The 20,166-nt window shown below is 40.5% G+C and overlaps 1 protein-coding gene across 8 annotated transcripts in view; it reads left to right on the forward strand.

The window, feature by feature from the left end:
- The window catches only part of trip10 (thyroid hormone receptor interactor 10), a 274,634-nt gene that overhangs the window by 221,350 nt on the left and 33,118 nt on the right, over nucleotides 1-20,166 (forward strand). For all 8 annotated transcript variants that reach the window (XM_062974102.1, XM_062974103.1, XM_062974100.1 and 5 more), the window contains 3 exons: nucleotides 7,401-7,548; nucleotides 18,764-18,826; nucleotides 19,859-19,963. In XM_062974102.1, the coding sequence (XP_062830172.1) occupies nucleotides 7,401-7,548; nucleotides 18,764-18,826; nucleotides 19,859-19,963 (316 nt within the window). The remainder of the gene's footprint in view (nucleotides 1-7,400; nucleotides 7,549-18,763; nucleotides 18,827-19,858; nucleotides 19,964-20,166) is intronic.

A 20,166-nucleotide genomic window follows, 5' to 3' on the forward strand; every position in this document is an offset into this window, starting at 1 on the left:
GGCAATCACTAGGCTGATGTGGCCGTCCATGAAAATGAATTTGACACCCCTGAACTAGGGCATAAATTTTAGATTTAGATATGGGACCTTGATTGTGCATGTGACCCTGAACAGTGTGTGTTGATGGTCCTGATAGTATAGCCCTAGTCTCAGTGTCCTGGGTATCATTTAGTATTACTCAAATGAAAACTGGAGGGGGCACCTGTATAGGTTGTGTAGAAGAGGGAATTAAGCAGGTGTTGCCTGTCACTCAACCAGGTAACAAGCAGCACCTGCTGAAACTCTGGTTCCTCTTCATATTTTCGGAGCTTAATAAATATGTAGGAAATGATTACTGGTTGATTATCCCTTATCCAAAATGCTTGGGATCCAAATTGTTTTGAATACACACACGCACACGCACTTTGGATAGCATTATGTTTGTTTTGCTGTCTGTGCTCCTGTTCAGGAGATTTCACTGCACTTTCTATTCTTGTGATCATTGGATTTTGGAAAATTTGCCTTGTTGTAGAAAAAAGAATTGATGATAAAACTTCAGTGGAGACACCTTTTCCCCGTGATAACTCTTTCAGGAATGAATTTCCCTTCCAAAGAGTAGATTTCTCTCACTTCCTGTTCTTAATTATGAGTCATTTGTAAATCAGATGTTTGTAATTTGCGGACTGCCTGTATATGATGAGAAATGTTGAAGATGGGACTCAAGTTCATTTATGTTTTACTAGAAACACATAACCTGAAGGTAATTGTATGCAATATTTTAAAGAATTTTGTGTGTGAAACAAAGTTTGTGTATACTGAATTATCAGGAAACAAATGTCTTTCTCTTTCAGCTACTCATGTGTACTGTTTTGGAGTTTGGAATATTCTTGATAAGAGATGCTCAACTGTGTTTTGTTATGTACAGTCTCAGCAAATATGTCCTAGCTGGAGATTAATATTACCATGCAGAATGATACAGAGAAAAAAAATAAAACTTTATTTATACCCCACAACCATCTCTCAGAGGTATTCAGAGCAGCTCAGAAGGCACTCAAAGGTAGAACACACAAAATATAAAAAAAATGCAGAAACAGTAACATAAAATAATAACATAAAAATAATTTTTATTTCAGTAAACATCTTCATAGAACAATTAATCCCAGACATTGTTCATAATTATCCTCCTCATTGAAGCGATTATGGGATTATCTCATTATGATGAAGCAATCATTTTCTCTTTGAAATATGATGAGATAATGGTGCTAGGTTTTGACTTTTTAAGAGCTTTCCATGTTAGTACAGCTTCCGCATTCCATAAGTGTTCATTCCATCACCTCTCATTAATGAATATGTACAGAATATATCAAAGCATAGACCTGGAACTTGGCGTCTGTGTGAGCAGCAACTCTAAACAAAGCTTTTTGCAGATTCCAGCTAGTTTAGTTTGCTCCAGCTATGAGGTAGAATTATATCTTTCTTCGCAGTATGAGACCTTTGGAGGCTGTAACTTTCTAAGGCACTCAGACATGGAGGAGACATTTGTGTATAAACCGAGGGCTAAATTTGGGACCAAAAATCTGGATTTTGATATTTCCTATGAATAAGTTAAAGGTCATTCTGCAGAGAGGGGAAAGCACAGTGCTATCTCAGGGAGCCAATTATCCATGGCTGTGACAACCATTTCCTTGTTCCAGGCATTTGAAAAGACCAGAAGCAGCACCATGGTGGAGAGAGTAAAGGGATTGGTGCTTCTTCTAGGTTTCCCCCAGGATGAACTAAGTTCCCATTTTTTGCCATTCTACTCAGAGAAGGAGATGGTTCCTTTTTTGATAAAGAGTTACGGTCCAGTACTTACATTTGAGGAGAATTAAGGTACATTTGGTAAGAGCTAAGTCTAACATTTATAAATTTATGCTTGAGTGTGTATAGTAACTGTTTGACAATGTATTTATGACAAGAAGAGAAAGAATATAAAGATAATAGGTTATGCACAAGTTGTTATCCATCAAAATTGCACTGGATCCTCAGAAAACCATTGAGACCCACCATTGCTATATTGTCACCACCACCCCGCCTCCTCTGCAGCAATACCTTATATTCCCTAGGTCTTTTTCCTGAGGCTTGTAATTGGAGTTCTTTGGTCTTTCCATTATAAAGTATTAGAACATACTTTGCTGTTCTAGATCAAAGCTTTTTAAAGTTTGGGTCACATCTCCAAACAGGATTGTCATAGCTTTATGTTGGGGTCCTGACAAATTTCTGAGAAGATGGGGCCCAACACAGAGGAGGCAAGAGAGGGAAGACAGAGGGAAGAGGCGTCCCCTTCTAAGCCAGATTGTGTCTCCCCGGAACCTTGTGTGCTCTGTGCTGGTCTTAGAGCAGTGGTTCTCAACCAGTGGGTCTCCAGATACTTTGGCCTTCAATGCCAGAAATCCTAATAGCTGATAAACTGGCTGGGATTTCTGAGAGTTGTAGGCCAAAACACCTGGGGACTCACAGGTTGAGAACCACTGCCTTAGAGAGAGAAAAGATAGGAAGGAAAGAAGGAAGAGAGGGCTTCCTTTGGGACCCTGGCTGTTTGGTCTGTGAGTGGAGCAGGGGGAGTACCCCTTCTGCCTGTGAGTGTGTCTAGGTCTTTCCTTCCCATTCCATCTTGTGAGTCTGGACATTTTCCCATTTCTTCCCTTCTTGGGAGTCTGGGATTTTTTCCTTTCCCATTCTTCCAATCTTGGGAATCTGGGGGGGGGGGGTCCCTTTCCTTCCTGGGAGTCTGTTGTTTTTCCCTTTCTTCCCATCTTCAGAGTCTGTTTCTTTTTCCATTTCCCTGCCCATTTTTGGATTCTTGAGGTGGAGTGGGGGTGTCTCTATCCTGTTGGGTCTGTCACAGTGAGAGAGGTGTAGAGTTTATACTAGATTCTCCTCTTTCACCCATTTTGCCCCATGACCCGAGTGTCCCGCTTACACTTCATACTCCTGCCTTCCTCCATGCCTCAACTTAGTGCTGACATATTTGCCCATGGAGGGCACTGGCCATGAGAGTTTATTTCCCTTCGAATTCTTTGTGCAGAGGAGGAGAGACACTGCTGAAAAAACCCAAGTTGTTTTAAAATAAATTTATGATGTATTATCAGTAAAGGTTAGATTTGTATACATACTTTATATATCTGGGATGTTATATACATTTCTCAGACAAAACGGGATTGCAGGCTTTAAAAGTTTAAGAAGCCCTGTTCTAGATCACTCTACTCTGTGGAAAATAGCTGTCTAAAGTACAAGGCATTCCAGCTACCTCTGCTTTGTGGTTTCTTATAATAATTATTTGATGAAGAAATTACTGAGAAAGAAAGGATTGAGAGGAAATGCATCTCCACCTAGAGAAGAGAATATGCAGGTAGACAGGAGGTCCTGAAGGGAGTCCACTGTGCAGGGCATAAAAAAAAGGAATCTATAGAGAATTGTGCAAGTAGTGAATAGGCAGATGGGAAGGGTATGTGCTTGTGTATATTCTTCGGTAGTGGGAAATCTAGGCCATACCCATTGTTCACTTCGGGCATACACAAACACACACAAACATGGCAAATATGTGATTCGGCCTACTATCTATATATATAAAAGAGTGATGGAATTCGAGCACCGAGCAAAACAACAAAAGTAAAGGGCCCCCAACCTCGAAATTTGACAACACAACCCATCATCCACGCCTTAAGGTTGAAACAACACAAACTCACTTCACGCAGCTCCACATGGAGAGAACCCACAACGCACCATTGGGAGCCATGCCCGGGAGGGAAACAGAAAGTATAATGGCCGCCGGCAACACGGAAGGCAGGCAATGGGAAAAAGCTGTCCCCTGGGTCCTAGCGCCCGCCCAACATCCGAATTATTTCTCTCCATATACTCTCCCTTCTACAATATCCAACCCATTTTAACACTCAATATTTTAAATATATGCTATCAACCATGACAATCAACACAATCTGACTCCTAATATTTTAACAAGCTTAAAATCACAACACCAAATAAAAAACAACACTCTTAAAGCACAGGAATGCCAGACACTAAACAATCACGGCCAGCTAACACCTCCCACCATCTGCCATGCAGGACACAATCCAAGCGCTCCCAACAGATGGCCACCCAGCCTCTCAATAATAATAATAATAATAATAATAATAATAATAATAATAACAACAACAACAACATCATCATCATACAATCCTAACGTTTCTAATATACCCATGATAACGTACTCTATACCCATTCAGAAAACCTACAACATCTCTTACACAACTACAATATCCCGATGATAACGTACTCTATACCCATTCACAAAAAAACCTACAACATCACTTGCACAACTGCAATATCCCTATGATAACGTACTCTATACCCATTCACAACACCTACAACATCTCTTATACAACTCTAATATACCGATGATAACGTACTCTATACCCATTCAAAACACCAACATCTCTTATACAACTCTAATATACCGATGATAACGTACTCTATACCCATTCACAACACCGACAACATCTCTTATACAACTCTAATATACCGATGATAACGTACTCTATACCCATTCACAACACCTACAACATCTCTTATACAACTCTAATATACCGATGATAACGTACTCTATACCCATTCACAACACCTACAACATCTCTTATACAACTCTAATATACCGATGATAACGTACTCTATCCCCATTCAAAACACCAACATCTCTTATGCAACTCTAATATACCGATGATAACGTACTCTATACCCATTCACAACACCGACAACATCTCTTATACAACTCTAATATACCGATGATAACGTACTCTATACCCATTCACAACACCTACAACATCTCTTATACAACTCTAATATACCGATGATAACAGACTCTATACCCATTCACAACACCTACAACATCTCTTATACAACTCTAATATACCGATGATAACGTACTCTATACCCATTCACAACACCTACAACATCTCTTATACAACTCTAATATACCGATGATAACGTACTCTATCCCCATTCAAAACACCAACATCTCTTATGCAACTCTAATATACCGATGATAACGTACTCTATACCCATTCACAACACCGACAACATCTCTTATACAACTCTAATATACCGATGATAACGTACTCTATACCCATTCACAACACCTACAACATCTCTTATACAACTCTAATATACCGATGATAACGTACTCTATACCCATTCACAACACCTACAACATCTCTTATACAACTCTAATATACCGATGATAACGTACTCTATCCCCATTCAAAACACCAACATCTCTTATGCAACTCTAATATACCGATGATAACGTACTCTATACCCATTCACAACACCGACAACATCTCTTATACAACTCTAATATACCGATGATAACGTACTCTATACCCATTCACAACACCTACAACATCTCTTATACAACTCTAATATACCGATGATAACAGACTCTATACCCATTCACAACACCTACAACATCTCTTATACAACTCTAATATACCGATGATAACGTACTCTATACCCATTCACAACACCTACAACATCTCTTATACAACTCTAATATACCGATGATAACGTACTCTATCCCCATTCAAAACACCAACATCTCTTATGCAACTCTAATATACCGATGATAACGTACTCTATACCCATTCACAACACCTACAACATCTCTTAGACACCATTCATACTTACCTCCAACAGACAAAAACACCCAATAATCACAAATATTGTATATTCGCAACCTTTAGGAAATAATATCCCCTAATGACACAGCGTCTTCAACCGCTAACCTACTCAACTTCTCCAATGAAACGTCACACGTTTGAATTCGAAAAACGGAGTCAACCCCCACTATTACCCCACCTTCTCCCAACCCAACAGTTCCAAAACATCCAAATATCACTACATCCAATATCATCCAAATAAACAACCAAATATCAGTACTCCTCTGACACAAAACTAACAGCGCTCCATACAGTCATACCACCCACATGACCTCCAAGGACTCTACAAACAATGCCACCTCTTCGACTTACAAATACACATGATCACCAACCCACACACTCACACACGACTGGACTTAATATCAGGAAAAAACCTTTACTCTTTACCTTAACTACCTCCAATTCCTCAATACAATATCCCATACCACCAGACTTTGCCACAGCAACGCGTGGCCGGGCACAGCTAGTAACATATATACCCGGAGACAAAAAAAATTGCCCATTCTTTTGATAGACAATACATATTAAGGATGGGCAACCCATGGTTTCCAGATTATGAGCTATAGTTCCCATCCACCTAGCCACTGTAACCATTGATAAGGGAGTTTCCATTCAAGATCTGGACATGTTACAAAATGAGCTACAAAATTGTTTTTGTATTTAAGTACATTTCTGTTGACTATATATAGATAGAGGGGCTGGGTATAGATCTCTTTCTGACAATAAAAAGTTTGAATTGACTATTTTTTGGTGCAGAATTAGTAAAGTCAAAAGTTTTATTATCAGAAGAAGTCATACAAATCAGTTAAATAAGAATGACTTTCCCCGTTTTGTTGTGGGCAGGGAATCCCCTCAATATGCCTTTGTGGTGACTCAGCTTTCTGGTAACTACAGCAAGAAAGTTAACAGAACTAAGTGTCTGTGTGATTGCTTGAAATTATTCATTTTGCTAGATCTGGTCCTATCTGCCAACTCATCTAATGAGAGAACCAGCATTTATTTTCTAGTGTTCCAGAGGGAGCTGTACCAGCTTTCAGCTTTTTTACTACATTTTTCTTTTCTTTCTATTCTTTCACAAAGTAGAACTGTGGATGTTACAGAAAGCATGCTGAAACAGTGGGCCCACCTGCAAAGGCTCAGTTCTGGGACCCATTACTAATATGAAAAGGCAAACAATAATGCCTTGTATTATTAAAGCATATCTGTTTTTACATCACCGCCATTTACTGATATGGGGCGTGATGATCTACAGTTGCTGGAAATCACAGATATGGATCCCGCTGATCAAGAGATCTCACTGTATTTGCGGAATGTTGTAGCAGTATCTTGTAACTTAGACTGTTCCACTTTTTAGTCCCTAAGGGGCAAGCATCAGCAATGACAAGAGATGGGGATGTCACTATAGCTAAGGTTGTAATGGCAAGCAGGGGAAAATAATATTTAAGCATTGAGGGAAGTGTTTCTGCCTGGGATTTTCTCGATAGAAATACATTTTTGGCAGCATTGGTTTAAAGCCTCAGCATTGTGCTTTGGGGTGAGGAAAATGGAGTCATTATTCCACCTCAGCATGAGAGATGAAGATGTGAGTGGCAGTGGAAGAGACAGACGAGCCTGTGTCTCAGGGCAAAAGTGTATAATGACAAGCATTTCCTGTTTTTCACATTGCAGGTTCTGTCAATACCAGGCCTTCCTTCAGGTGGTGAAAGAGCTAAACGACTTTGCCGGCCAGCGAGAAGTCGTTGCAGAGAACCTTCTGACACGGATCTGCGTGGAGCTTGCCAAGTATTCACAAGAGCTCAAGCAGGAGAGAAAACTGGTAAATAAATCCTAGGCTGTGCCAGATAACAATGCATAGCTACAAAATACCCAGATAGGTAGTCAGCTGGTGAATCAGGAGCAAATTGGGACCTGATTGCTTTGCCCTTGGTTTTAAGGAACAAAAGTGTTAAAGTGTTCTTCTGCATATTTCAGTGCTACCCCCATTCTCACCGGCCAACATCCAGTTTGGGGATGTATTTGTGCCAGAGGGCTGGCATTCATATTATGATGTAGAATCATAGAATCATAAAATAATAGAGTTGGAAGAGACCATATGTGCCATCTAGTTCAACCCCCTGTCATGCAGGAAAAGCACAATCAAAGGATCCTTGACAGATGGCCATTCAGCCTCTTTATAAAGCTTTCAAGCAAGGGACTTCCACCACATTCTCTGAGTAGTAGTCTCCAGGGCAGCAAAAAGCAAGCCTGCTCCCTCTTCCTTATGACACCCTTTCACATATTTATACATAGCTATCATGTCTCCTCTCAACCTTCTCATCTGCAAACTAAACATACCCAGTTCTTTAAGACGGTCCTCATAGGGCATGATGTCCAGACCTTTGATCATTTTAGTTGCCTTCCTCTGGACACCTTCCAGACTGTCAATATCTCTTTTGAACTGTGTTGCCCAAAACTGGACACAATATTCCAGGTGAAGTTTAACCAGAACAGAGTATAGAGGCACCATACTTCTCTTGATCTATACTCCTTTTGATGCAGCCCAAAATCCCATTGGCTTTTTTAGCTGCTGCATCAATCTATTGGCCCATGTTCAAATTGTTGTCCACAAAGACTCAAAGATCTTTTTCACATGGACTGTTGTCGAACCAGACGTCACCCATTATGTATCTAGAAGTGTGGCATGTACATTGATTTGTACCACTATGGAGTGTTTCAACAAGTGGAAAAAGGAAGGAAGGAGAAAGAGGAGGAAGAAAAGAAGGATAGGGACCGAGAAAGATAAAATACATAAAGATACAAACAGATATATAAAATATAATATATCTGTTTGTATATATCTATATCTATATCTATATCTATATCTATATATATAATAAAAGTGAAATTGGAGTATGTATCAGCGTTTTGATTGGCCTGGCGGAATATGTGCTCGCGTTTTGATTGGCCTGGCGGAATATGGATCAGCTTTCTGATTGGCCGGCCGGAATATGGGCCAGCTCTGATTGGCCGCCACTTTCACAGGCCACTGGGATTGCTGAGGGAAAAACTACTACCAACTGGCTTCGTTCGGCCTACTTATCTCCTCAGAACTATGCTAGCTTTGGGACAGTTAACAGCTTTCGGCCTACACTTTGGTAATAAAAAACACCACTGCCACCACCAGGAAGGCCGGACCTGGACCAAACTTGACACACTTCACCCCTACGATCCATGAACCCACTGACAACAGATGGCCCCCTTTGGCCCCTCTGCTGACATGTTTAAGGCCTTCTAGGCTGGCCCCATGCCGCTAGGCCCAAAAGGGGACGCCATCTTGCATCAGCTTTCAACTTCTTTGTAAGGCCCTACTTTCCTCAAAAGACAGCAGAGAACATTGTTATTATCGTTTTAATGATATGCTTATGAACACTTCTAGCCCCCAAAGCCCCAATCCAAGCCGCCTTTGATCATTTTGCTAACACGTTTCAGGCCTTGCAGCCTGGCTCCATTGTGCTAGGCCGCAAAAGAGGCGGCCATCTTCCCTGTTCCAAACAGAGCAGCTTTTGCCTGTGTCTCTTCTGCCACCTATTTGCAGGCCAAAGAGGCTGGCCCCGCCCTCCCAAGCCTCAAAACAGGACGCCATTTTACCTCTTCAGCTTTTCCCTGTCTCATTGGGAAACAGCAGTCCCCTTCTACAAGGTAAGACAGCACTGTTTATAACAGACTGAAGAGAATCTCATTCTTATCTTTTAAAGAATGCCTTTTCATGCTTAGGAACATTTCTAACCCACGAACCCCCAATCCAACCCCCCCCTTGATCCTTCTGCCACATATTTGCAGGCCAAGGAGGCTGGCCCCGCCCTCCCAAGCCTCAAAACAGGACGCCATTTTACCTAATTTGATGTTTAATAGGCTTTTCCTTCATCCCTCCTTATTATCCAACATATTCGCTTATCCAACATTCTGCCGGCCTGTTTATGTTGGATAAGTGAGACTCTACTGTAGCACCACATCAAGTAGGAAATAAGCTACCACTTGTCACAGTGGATGATGAAGCAGCTGTTCCCCCCTGTGGCCAGAATCGAACATCCCCTCAGACAACATTATTTATTTACTTATTTATTTATTTACGGTATTTATATTCCGCCCTTCTCACCCTGAAGGGGACTCAGGGCGGATCACATTATATACATATATGGCTAACATTCAATGCCCATATACACACAGAACCGAGACATCATCCACTGTGACGGCACTTCCTCATTCCAACGTCATAAATTAGTTAAATTTGCCTCCCCACTTTATAAGTGGTACCTTATTTCCTACTTGATAGATGCAACTATCTTTCGGGTTGCTAGGTCAGCAACGAGTAGGGGCTATTTTTTTTTAATTGACAGGTGCTCACCCCGCCACGGGATGGCCTCGAACTCATGACCTCAAGGTCAGAGTGATTTACTGCAGCAAGCTGCTCACGGGCCTGCGCCACAGGATGTTGTGGATGTTGTCCATCTACAACCTTATGCATTTTATTAATGGGATAATTCATTTAAAAAAATTAAAATCCCTTTTCAAATAACCCGGGCATCGCCAGGTACCCAACCAGGTATATAGTAATAAAAGTCAGTGTTTGTGGGTATGTATGTTTGTTTGTATGTATGTATGTATGTATGTATGCGGCGGTGTATACTTCCGCCCTGGGATCTGACTCCCACAGACCACTGCAACCCCCCATAAAAGATGCATCTGGAGCAGTTTGGACAAGGATGGACCGCGTATGAAGGAATTTGCAGTACCATCACCTGCTTTACAGACCACACAACCCCCACCAATGACAGACTAGGACCAAGCCTGGAACACAAACTCCCTATGACTTTCAACCCTGGAGAATTTGGTGAACAATGGAACATGGATGATAGGATCTGAAGTACCTTCACCCACATCCAGAGACTATTCCTAACCCCCTCAGTCATGTATCTGTACCAAAGATGGCACACACCCCCATGACTCTTCTTATATACTGCTGAGGTTTTTTGGAGGACCACAAACGATGGGATTTCCAGTACCTTCACCCCATCCAGAAACTACTGCAAACCCCATCGGCCATAGATCTGCATCAATGGGCCCATTCATAATATCCAAAACAACTCAATGCCCACTACTAATAACCCGGGCACCGCCGGGACCCCAAGCTAGTTACATATAAAAGTGATGGAATCATGGCAGCGGACAAAACAACAAAATTAAACATGCCACAACCTCAAAAATTGACAGCACAACCCCTCATCCACACCTCTAGGTTGGTACAACAAAAGAAAAGAAAAGTAAAGTCCTAATTAGAGGGAGAGGAATAATTGTTTTTATCCAATTGCTGCCAGTTAGAAGGCTAAGCTCTGCCCACTTGGTCTCCTAGCAACCCACTCAGCCCAGGGAACAGGCAGAGTTAAGCATCACTTAGGCCTTTTTCACACTGCCTATAAAATACAGATTATCAGATTTGAACTGGATTATATGGCAGTGTAGACTCAAGGCCCTTCCACACAGCTATATAACCCATTTATAATCTAATATTATCTGCTTTGAACTGCATTATCTTGATTCCACACTGCCATATAATCCACGTCTGTGTGCATTTTATCCAGCTGTGTAGAAGGGGCCTCATATAATCCAGTTCTAAGCAGATAATATAAGATTATAAATATACAGTAGAGTCTCACTTATCCAACATAAATAGGTTGGCAGAACGTTGGATAAGTGAATATGTTGGATAATAAGAAGGGATTCAGGAAAAGCTGATTAAAAATCAAATTAGGAAATCATTATACAAATTAAGCACCAAAACATCATGTTATAAAACAAATTTGACAGAAAAAGTAGTTCCATGTGCAGTAATGCTATGTAGTAATTACTATATTTACAAATTTACCATCAAAATATCACAATGAATTTAAAACACTGACTACAAAAACATTGACTACTAAAAGGCAGACTGCATGGGATAATCCAGAACATCGGATAAGTGAATATTTGATAAGTGAGATTCTACTGTAATATGAAATAATTACTGTGGTAGAATAATACAGAACAATATAATCTCTAAAACCAGGACCGTAAATAAAGAGCAACACTCTGAAAGCAGGGAAATTGGGAATTCCACAAAGGAAACAATCAGGGCCAGCTAACACCTCCCAAAAAAGGATTCTTCCAGAAAGAAAGCTGAGAAGGGAGTGAAGCAGTGTGTATTACCAAAGTCATTATTATTACTACTATCATTACTACTACTCTAGTAGGGGGCACGGGACGGAGACTGTGCTAGATGCCATCACAGATCAGCTTCGCTGCCAAAGGGATCAAGGCGGATCAGCACTGCTCATGTTATTGGATCTCACAGCAGCATTTGATATGGTCAATCACTATCTATTGACCCACCGCCTAGCCATGACGGGGGTTAGGGGGATACCCCTTAAATGGGTGTCCTCCTTCCTCCAGAATCGGGGACAGCGGGTGGTGAGGGGAGGGATGGTTTCGGAGTGGTCTCCGCTAACTTGTGGAGTCCCACAGGGAGCTATTCTCTCTCCTCTATTATTTAACATCTATATGCGACTGCTTGCCTGACTGGTGCAGAGCTTTGGGCTCGAGTGCCACCAGTACGCTGATGACACACAGCTCATTCTGAGGATGGTGGGTCGGCTGGACTCTGTACCCGATAGTTTCCATCAGTGTCTTGAGGCCATTACTGGATGGTTGTGTCCCAGCTGGTTGAGGGTGAATTCAGCAAAGACGGAGATCCTTTGGCTGGGCCATCCAGGTGGGACGGTGATCCAGCTACCTACCCTGGATGGCGAGACACAACGTCTGTCATCTTCTGTAAAAAGTCTTGGTGTCTTATTGGACCCTCTGCTCACAATGGAGGCCCAGGTCTCTGCTGTGAGCAGATCTGCGTTTTTCCATCTACGTCAGGCTAGGCGACTGGCTCCCTACCTATCTAGGAACGACCTGGCTACGGTGATCCAGGCGACGGTCATCTTGAGGCTCGACTACTGTAACGCCCTCTACATTGGCCTTCCTCTGTCAGTGATCCGGAAACTGAAGCTGGTGCAAAACGCAACGGCTCGTCTTCTCGCCAGGGTGCCAGCGAGGTGGCATATCACCCCAATTCTACAACAGCTGCACTGGCTACCGATTGAGTACCGGATTACTTTCAAGATACTGGTACTAAGTTTCAAGGCCTTACATGGTCTGGGGCCAGCGTACCTGAGGGCCGCTTATCCCCCTACCAACCCCAGAGATTACTTCGGTCCGAAGACCAAAATTTGCTTGAAGTCCCTAACATACAGACTTATCATTTGTCTTCTACTAGGCAGAGAGCCTTTTCGATTGTAGCTCCTCAATTATGGAATGCCTTGCCAGTTGAAACTTGAACTGTCCAAGATCTACTTGCCTTTCGGAAAGCCTGCAAAACCTTTCTCTTCCGACAGGCTTTTGATGGGTGAAAAACTCGGGGCTATGTCTGTTTTTATTGTTGTTTTTCTTGTGGTTTTTATTGCTGTTTTTATTGTTGTTTTTATTGTTGTTTTTATTGCTGTTTTTATTGTTGTTTTAAAGCTAATTGTATTGTTTTAATCTATTTCTGTAAACCGCTCCGAGCCAAACTGGGAGTTGCGGTATACAAGTCTAATAAATAAATAAATTATTATTATTATTATTATTATTATTATTATTATTATTATTATTATTATTATGTTGCTGTGAACCGTGAAAATGAATATATTCTGGCTCCAAGTATTCAAAAACACTAAAATCAGAATAAAACAGAACAATACAATCTCTAAAATCAAAACACTAAATAAAGAACAACACTCTGAAAACAGGGGAATTCCACACAGGAAACGATCAGGGCCAGCTAACACCTCCCAACAAACTATTCCCATCACCAAAGTCTGGCACAGCTAGTGTGTGTGTGTGTGTGTGTGTGTGTGTGTGTGTGTGTGTGTGTAGAGAGAGAGAGAAAGGGGGGGAATGAAAAGAGGCTTCCAACTTTCTTCTTGGCAGCTATTCTCAGACGTAACATAATCAGACCTCTTTCTGTCAGTACAACTGCATGTTACCCTTCTGCATATCATATCCTTATCAAACGCAAAGTTATTGAAATCCATACTTTCCAATATTTTCAAAATGATAATGATTAAACTAGATCACTGCTTCTTAAGTTGTTGGTCCCGACTCCAAATGAGGTCCTCTGAGCTCAGTGTGTGTGTGTGTGTGTGGGGGGGGGGGGGGGTCACAAAAATTTGGCAATTAAAAAAAATGTGAACACCATCCATTGACACAACACTATTAGCAACAGAAAAAATTTCATCCGTACTTTATATAAAAAGGAAAACCAGTCTGTTTAGCAATCCTTACAGATGCTGATTTATTTTCGGTAAATGTTGATTGTTTGATTGCCCAAGGTCACATAAAGATTTCTCAGGAGGAAAGAGGTCCCAAGTGGAAAAAATTTAAGCTAAATTTTAGATCAAGTTTATCAGTTTCAGTAACCATTACTTCTAGGAGGTAATAATGCATTCTGACATTTTTGCACATATATAGAAAATAGCCATGGAAGATTACTTCCATATATGACTACAGCAGCAATATGTAGTCATATATGGAAGTAATCTTCCACGGCTATTTGAATCGAATGCAATTTTTTTCACATATCCACCACATACAATAAAAATTCCCTTCATGTTCTTCACCTTTTTCAGATAAATCCAGAACACCCTTATACATTCTAAACAGTTTCTCAAGTGTCTCATAGCAATGGTACATCATTTTGCAGAAATTCTCATTAAGATTATTGCATAGTGTAAAACAGGCCCTTTTACCTCATCTTTTCCCATTGTTCCATCTCCTGTGGCGTTTTTCTATGCTCTTTCCGGATGTTATAGCAGTTGCAAGGAGATGCTTTATATATTCACTAATGAGTGTCCATGTCTTCTCAAAGTTTGGAATAACCCTTAGTTTAATCAATCCCAATCTTTAAGCAAAGATACTCTGCTGTCAGAGTTGGAAAACATAGTAAGTGAGCCATAGTTTTAGGCAGCCATTCATAGGCCTACCTTGGTGAAGCCTTATAGCACAATATGATTAGGGTCTGCATATTCTATGTATGCAAGGGCAGATCTGCCCCAGAGCAGAGAAGGTGATGCAGCCCTTTAAATCTGTCCCTTAGATTGAATCGCTCCTCCATGTCTTCTCACTATATCAACTGTAAAAGTATGTCTTGATCCGGGCAGTCTTCCACCTAGTGGCTGAAGATAGTATTGACTACTTACAACTCATTATCAGTAATTGCACTTTATCACTGTGGTTTTGTGGTTTTAGTGTTTACTGAGATTATTCCTCTGCCCCTATTTTTGATTGCCCTTATAACCTCCTAGGAGCCCTATTCAGAGTTCTATACAATTTTACCCTCTGAGTGTTTAGTTATTATTGTCCTGGTTTTAATTTTGTTGATGTGTTTTTATTGTTTTATGTAGTTACTAGCTGTGCCCAGCCGCGCGTTGCTGTGGCGAAGTATGGTGGTATGGGAAATAAAGTATTGAGGACTTGGTGGTAGTTAAGGTAAAGGGTAAAGGTTTTCCCCTGACATTAAATCCAGTCATGTGTGACTCTGGGGGTTGGTGCTCATCTCCATTTCTAAGCCGAAGAGCTGGCGTTGTCCGTAGACTCCTCCAAGGTCATGTGGGATGACTGCATGGAGCGGCGTTACCTTCCCACCGGAGCAGTACCTATTGATGCACTCACATTTGCATGTTTTTGAACTTCTGGGTTGGCAGAAGCTGGGGCTAACAGCGGGGGCTCTCTCCGCTCCCCCAATTCAGACCTGCAGCCTTTCGGTCCAGAAGTTCAGCAGCTCAGCGCTTTAACACGCTGCGCCATCAGGGGATTTTATTTCCTAAAGGTTGTGAATATACAGTATTTCTGATTTTTTTTTGTCTGTTGGGGGCAAGTATGAATGCTGCAATTAGGAAAAATGATTAGGATGTAATGGCCTTGTAGATTTAAAGCCTGGCTGTTTCCTCCAAGTGAATTTTTTGTTGGGAGGTGTTAGCTGCCCCTGATTGTTTCCTGTCTGGAATTCCCTTGTTTTCAGAGTGGTGTTGTTTGCGATATTTTATGTGCTTCTACTGTCTGTGGCCCTGAGAAAACAGAGGATTTGCCAGACTTTGATGATGGGAATACTTTGTTGGGAGGTGTTAGCTGGCCCTGATTGTTTCCTGTGTGGAATTCCCCTGTTTTCAGAGTGTTGTTCTTTATTTAGTGTTCTGATTTTAGAGATTGTATTGTTCTGTTTTATTATACCACATTAATTTTTATATATTCTGATTTTAGTGTTTTTGAATACTCGGAGCCAGATTGTATTCATTTTCATGGTTGACAGCAACATAATAATAATAATAATAGTAATAATAATGACTTTGGTAATACACAGTGCTTCACTGCCTTCTCAGCTTCCTTTCTGGAAGAATCCTTTCTTGGGAGGTGTTAGCTGGCCCTGATTGTTTCCTTTGTGGAATTTCCAATTTTTCTTGCTTTCAGACTGTTGGTCTTTATTTACTGTCCTGGTTTTAGAGATTATATTGTTCTGCATTATTCTATCCCAGTAATTATTTCATATTAATGTAGAATCTCACTTATCCAACGTTCTGGATTATCCAACGGAGTCTGCCTTTTCATAATCAGGGTTTTTGTAGTCAGTGTTTTAAATTCATTGTGATATTTTAGTGGTAAATTTGTAAATACAGTATAGTAGAGTCTCACTTATCCAACACAAACGGGGTGGCAGAATGTTGGATAAGCAAATATGTTGGATAATAAGGAGGCATTAAGGAAAAGCCTCTTAAACATCAAATTAGGTTATGATTTTACAAATGAAACACCGAAACATCATGTTAGAGAACAAATTTGGCAGAAAAAGTAGTTCAATACGTAGTAATGCTATGTAGTAATTACTGTATTTATGAATTTAGCACCAAAATATCACAATATATTGAAAACATTGACTACAAAAATGTGTTGGATAATCCAGAACGTTGGATAAGCGAGTGTTGGATAAGTGAGACTACTGTAATTGCTACATAGCATTACTGTGCATGGAACTACTTTTTCTGTCAAATTTGTTGTATAATATGATGTTTTGATGCTTAATTTGTATAACGATTACCTAATTTGATGTTTAATCGGCTTTTCCTTAATCCCTTCTTATTATCCAACATATTCACTTGTCCTGCCGGCCTGTTTATGTTGGATAAGTGAGACTCTACTGTATATTGATAATCTTATATTATCTGCTTAGAACTGGATTATATGAGGCCCCTTCTTCACAGCTGTATAAAATGCACATTGAAGTGGATTATATGGTAGTGTGGAGTCAAGATAATCCAGTGCAAAGCAGATAATATAAGATTATAAATGGGTTATATAGCTGTGTGGAAGGGCCTTGAGTCTACACTGCCATATAATCCAGTGCAAATTAGATAATCTGTGGAAGAAGCCTAAGCGAGGCCTAAATCTGCCTGTCCCCTAACTGAACCCTGGCTGTCCTTTGGCTGAGTTGGTTGCTAGGAGACCAAGTGGGCAGAGATTAGCCCTCTAAACTGGCAGCAATTGGATAAAAACAATCATTGCTCTCTCTCTAATTAGGACTTTATTTTTCTTTTCTTTTTGTTGTATCAACCTAGAGGCGTGGATGATGGGTTGTGTTGTCAAATTTCAAGGCTGGGGGGCCTGTAGTTTTGTTGTTTTGTCCGGTGCCCGAATTCCATCACTCTTTTATATATATAGATAATGTTTTAATTGATTGTTCTGTGTTTTGACTTGTGTTGTTGGGCTTGTCCCCATGTGAGCTGCCCCGAGTGTCTTCGTGGGGATGGAGGTGGGATACAAAAATAAAGTTGTTGTTGTTGTTGTTGTTGTTGTTGTTGTTGTTGTTGTATTACAAACTTTGCACACACAGATACATTCATATTCATTACAGGAGCCCAACTGCAGACTCTCAAGATGACTTTAGGCAACAGATTTATTTTTCTTTAGAGCAGTGGCCACAACATAGTGTACAACAAATTACTTTTGAAACTGGGGGTAATTTCAAAGATTCTTCATATTGTAGTGAGAAGTGGGAGGCAGCAATTCAGGAAAAAAGACATATACAGTAAAGTCTTGCTTATCCAACCTTCGCTTATCCAACATTCTATATCATCCAACACAGTCTGCCTTTTAGTAGTCAATGTTTTTGTAGTCAATCTTTTCAATACATTGCAATGTTTTGGTGCTAAATTCGTAAATACAGTAATTACTACATAACGTTACCGTGTATTGAACTGCTTTTTCTGTCGATTTGTTGTCAAACATGATGTTTTGATGCTTCATTTGTAAAATCATAGCGTAATTTGATGTTTAATAGGCTTTTCCTTAATCCCTCTTCATTATCCAAAATTTTTGCTTATCCAACGTTCTCCCGGCCCACTTATGTTGGATAAGTGAGAGTCTACTGTAAATATTCTATCTTGACAGCAAGACAACAGTAAGCCTAAACAATATAAATATATCATTTAGACAGCATAAGCCTAAGCACTTTTTGGCATCTCAACTGTCTGCTCTATCACTTTTACTGCAGGCTGTGGGCATGGTGGGCAAGCAACTCTTGTTGAAATTCTGTCTTTGAGCAACTATTAATTTCACAGAAGCCCTATCTTGCTTTTCACTTGATGACCATACATTCTGATAAATTTGGCCCTTTTTCTTTCATAGGTATTCTTAAAATTCTGGTGAAATATTCAAAAAATTACACAGCTATGTTGAGTCCAAATAAAACTAAGTTATATTTTATGTAAAGGAAGCCTGATAGCAGTGGCTATGCTATGATTCCTGAACTTGTAGGTAACGTGTAGGTCTTTTTGAGGTACTTCTGTTATTATGTAACCTGAAAACATTTGGTGGGGATCTAAAAATCATATTGAGATACTGCTGCTGAAAGTTTCCTTTCATTTACCCTCCCCTTTTCCTAGCACTTGCAAGAGGGCCGAAGGGCTCAGCAGCAGCTGGAGAACTCCTTCAAGCAACTTGAAAATGTGAGTTTCTCCATATTTTGTATGTGTGTTTTCAACGTTGGCCTAATTCTAGACTCAGTGAACATAAACTTGGAGGGACCATAACTTTGGAAGGCCTAAAACTATTTCTATTGATTTGGCTAATGTTCAGAGCAGGAATACAGCTGTGGATGTCATTGTTCCCTTTAGAATTCTTCAAACATTTCCTGGATGGGGATGTGATGAAAGCACAGAAAGGAGTTTTTTTATTCCAAAGATGTTTCCTCTATCCAGTCTTTAAAACAACCTTTGGGATTGGTGGGTGTGGCCAAGTGAAGAGAATAGAAAAGTTCACATTTTGTATAAAGCAAGTGCTATAACTTGACTTTAGGTCTGTAGAGTACCTTGTATGATTTTTGGATGTTTCCAAGAACCTCTTAGCTGTGTTGTCAAGGGCTTTCATGGCCTGAATCACTGGGTTGCTGTGTTGTTTTCGGGCTGTATGGCCATGTTCCAGAATCATTCTCTCCTGATGTTTCACTTGCACTTGTGAGGAGATCTGCGAAGATGCCAGACACAGGTGCACGCAAAACATCAGGAGAGAATGTTACTGGAACGTGGCCAAATAGTCCAAAAACTCACAGCAACCCAACCTCTTAGCTTTTACAAAAATACTTGTTTGAGCAACTCTGCTTTGTGCACATACAAGCAGGACTAATAAGCTTATCTCTACCCACTCCTTGAGTAAATGTTTACTTATGTCTATAAATTGTAACTCTGCAAGATTCTCTTCTCTTTCACAGTGTTGTTTTGAAGTGCCTTGTTTGTTGTTAGTTCTATGATGCTTTAAAATCAAAGTCAGAAGCCTTTGTCATTTCTATATTCCAGCTCTTATTTATAAGCCCAAAATGGCTAACCAAATAGTTCGCTTATTTTGGGGAGTGTTGATTTTTATGTGGGCTGTGGAGATCAATCACATAGGTTTGAGTGATGCCTGTCACTGAGAGCTGAATTTACAATATAAGTGTGTGATCCCGTTAATGCGTCTCACTCAGACCACCCTTTTACCCGCAGAGCAAACGCAAGTTTGAGCGTGACTGCAGGGAGGCCGAGAAAGCTGTCTTGACAGCTGAAAAACTGGACCAGGACATCAATGCTACCAAGGCAGATGTGGAGAAGGTCAGAGTTTCCCCAGAAATGAGGTGGCATTTCCAACTTCCTTGGTGCTTAACAGATCCCAGAAGTAATTTTGCAATGAAAGTTGAGACCAGTCTCCAGAATCCCTTGTACTGATGCCCAGTAATGTATCCCTGTTCATTTGGTCTTGATTGGGAAGCATTTGCAAACAAATTTAGGCCCCTTTCCCCAATTCTCTATAAAAC

Source organism: Anolis carolinensis, chromosome 2 (genome assembly GCF_035594765.1).
Source record: "Anolis carolinensis isolate JA03-04 chromosome 2, rAnoCar3.1.pri, whole genome shotgun sequence".
NCBI lineage: Eukaryota > Metazoa > Chordata > Lepidosauria > Squamata > Dactyloidae > Anolis > Anolis carolinensis.